The 2,602-nt window shown below is 45.4% G+C and overlaps 1 protein-coding gene across 1 annotated transcript; it reads right to left on the bottom strand.

Annotated features, from left to right (window-relative positions):
* Positions 1-647: 647 nt before the first annotated feature.
* litafd (LITAF domain containing) lies at positions 648-2,159 on the bottom strand (the record flags this gene model as incomplete). The annotated part of the gene is made up of 4 exons (XM_080856356.1): positions 648-765; positions 866-1,055; positions 1,366-1,500; positions 2,114-2,159. 4 exons carry the CDS (start codon positions 2,157-2,159, stop codon positions 648-650), a joined length of 489 nt encoding a protein of 162 aa, XP_080712482.1.
* Positions 2,160-2,602: the final 443 nt, after the last annotated feature.

Here is a 2,602-nt window from a genome sequence, read left to right as displayed (position 1 = left end):
GTGCATTAATTGGCATAAGCCTAAATGTCTCTTAGTAAAAGGGCAGGTGTTTTTGTTCAGTATTGCGTCAGGGTTTATGAACTTAAAGCATAACGTCCTACAGGAAGGATCTTTGGATCCAGAGGAAAAAAAATAATAATAAAAACCCCACCCTTCAGCAGAGCCTGGAAATTAATGAGAAGACCGTTTTACAGGAAGCACTTTATACGTAGAAAAGAAATGGCAATCAAATTCGCATCCTTCAGATTGTACACAATACCAAATACACATTGATTTTTTTTAATGTCAATATATTAATACATTACTTCATTAGTTCCTATTGCACAGTCTGCAAATCTTAGTGCTCTATAGTTTGTCATTGTAAGCAAGGTCTGAAGCATCACCGGGTCAAAGATCATGAAGTGTATGTGTTGTAACGCTTATGCATAGCAAGCCTTCCCTTGACAAGGTTAAATCAGAGACACTGATGCAGTGGACTACTCTAGAACAATAGTCACAGTCCTTCATAACCCATAACCATCTTCAATTAATTTACCTATATAAGAAATCAACTGGCAGCAACAGAGGTCTTTCAGCCTTCAGTGAACCAAAGGCTTCAAGGACACCGCGCTGCTTCTGCCAAGAGGCCCAGGAGCCAAGATGGGGGGTCAAGGGCAGCATTTCTTCTTCTCCACGTGTAGAACCCGTTGGCACCTGGGGCAGGAGTGGTAGGCGTCTTTGAAGTGCTTGTGGAACAGGGGGATCAGACAGCAGCAGACCACCAGCCTAGAACGAATGGACACAAGTGGTCACTCAACCCGCCGGCCCATGGAGGAGAAAGGCGGCCATTTTGTTTCTGCACCGCACACGCCCTAGTGGCTCTTACCCGCACAGAATGAAGACGAAACACATGATCCAAGCGTACGCTCCGACTTTGTACGTGACCTCAGTGAGCACCTGCTGTTGACAGGTTGGGCATGTGACCATTCCTGGGCTGCTGCCTAGTTGGCGATCCTCACTAACAAACCTCTTCACCCCCTCCTCCTGTGGTGGTGCTCCAGCCTGAGTCGAGCTGACTGCAATAAGGTGACGGCCAGCGTGGATACATCATTAGAGATTATGGTTTACATGAGGCCCCCCCACCCCCACACACACACACACACACACACACCGAACACCCACCACACACACACACACACACACACACACACACACACACACACACACATTTGGTTGGTTTGGGGTTGAAGGAGAGTTGTCCTGATAATGGGTTTTACACATTTCACACACACTTAGGTTAATAGAGTGTGTTAAAACAAATGCGCATGTTTGTGTCCATTCCAGAATATCTACATGGCGAAAAGACGGGCCTATCCATGGACTTACCATTTTCGGCCTGGGTTATGGCGGCATAAGGGTCTTCTCCAGGTGGCTGGAACCGCTCGATTGTACTTGACCCTGGTGTGAAAGGCGTGTGCAGGTGATACACCTTAACGCCATCATCTCCTCCAGACCCTTCAACTAAGGGCACAAACAACAGGCTTTAAAATGTGCGGTGGACATTGGATTTGTTTGTACTGTGTCAACACACACCAAAGCTGACCAAAGTATGTGTCTGTGGTAACTGCATATTAACACGTTTCTCATAACATGACGCCCAGTGGTGTAGTGGTCCCTGGAGAAGTGGGTATACTCTTAATTTGTTTAATCAGCCCATACATAGCATAGGATAAAAGCCCTGTTTTGAGAAGCTGGTATACGCAATGCTGACTGAAAGATAAGTGGGTATACTCCGTATACCTGCGTATGCCCTGGACTACACCACTGATGACGCCACATTGCTTTGAACTGGAATACATTGGTTTAAATAAAGCATGTATATCATTTTGAATACTGATGACAAGCTCAGTGGTGTAGTCCAGTGTATACGCATCCACTTATTTTTCAGTCAGCATTGGGTATACCCTCTTCTCAAAACAGGGCGTTTATCCTGTGCTGTATGGGCTGCTTAAAAAAATTGCAAAATTAAGAGTATACCCACTTCTCCAGGGACCACTGCACCACCAAAATCATGTATATCATCTTGAATACTGATGACAAGATGGATATGCTGCTCTGTGACAGACAGGCCTACCTGGGATGATATAGGGAGGCGGATCCCCTCTGCCTCCTGTGCTCATTGTTTATAACCAGAACTGGAAAATAAAGAGATATGTGTTAAGGCACATTCACATTAGGACAATGAATCATCTTCATGTGTCATGTGGCTGTGAAACAAGGCGGGGTCTCCCCTAACAGTCTCCACCTGCATCTAATGAGCAAGTGCCTGTTAATGTAACATGGGGGCGTCAGTGTTTGTAGATGTGAGAAGCCCTGCATACAACCGTGACTTTGTTCCGTATTGTTTAGTGCAGTAGGGACAATTTTGAAGGTGTCCCCTGCTGCTGGTAAACAATTGGTGGCTCCTTATATCTGGGTTAAATCGTGGGCATACCAACTGGATAACTGTTGAGTTATCAGAAGCAAAAGAGCACAAGGTGGCTCAGAAACTTCACCACCAGAGGGCAGTGGTCTCTTAAAATGGTTTCCATTCAAGTCAAGTCAAAAGCATTTATGATCATTT

This window comes from Sprattus sprattus, assembly GCF_963457725.1.
Source record: "Sprattus sprattus genome assembly, chromosome: 18".
NCBI lineage: Eukaryota > Metazoa > Chordata > Actinopteri > Clupeiformes > Clupeidae > Sprattus > Sprattus sprattus.
The sequence above is the reverse complement of the archived record's forward strand: the minus strand, read 5'-3'. Positions and strand labels throughout refer to the sequence as shown.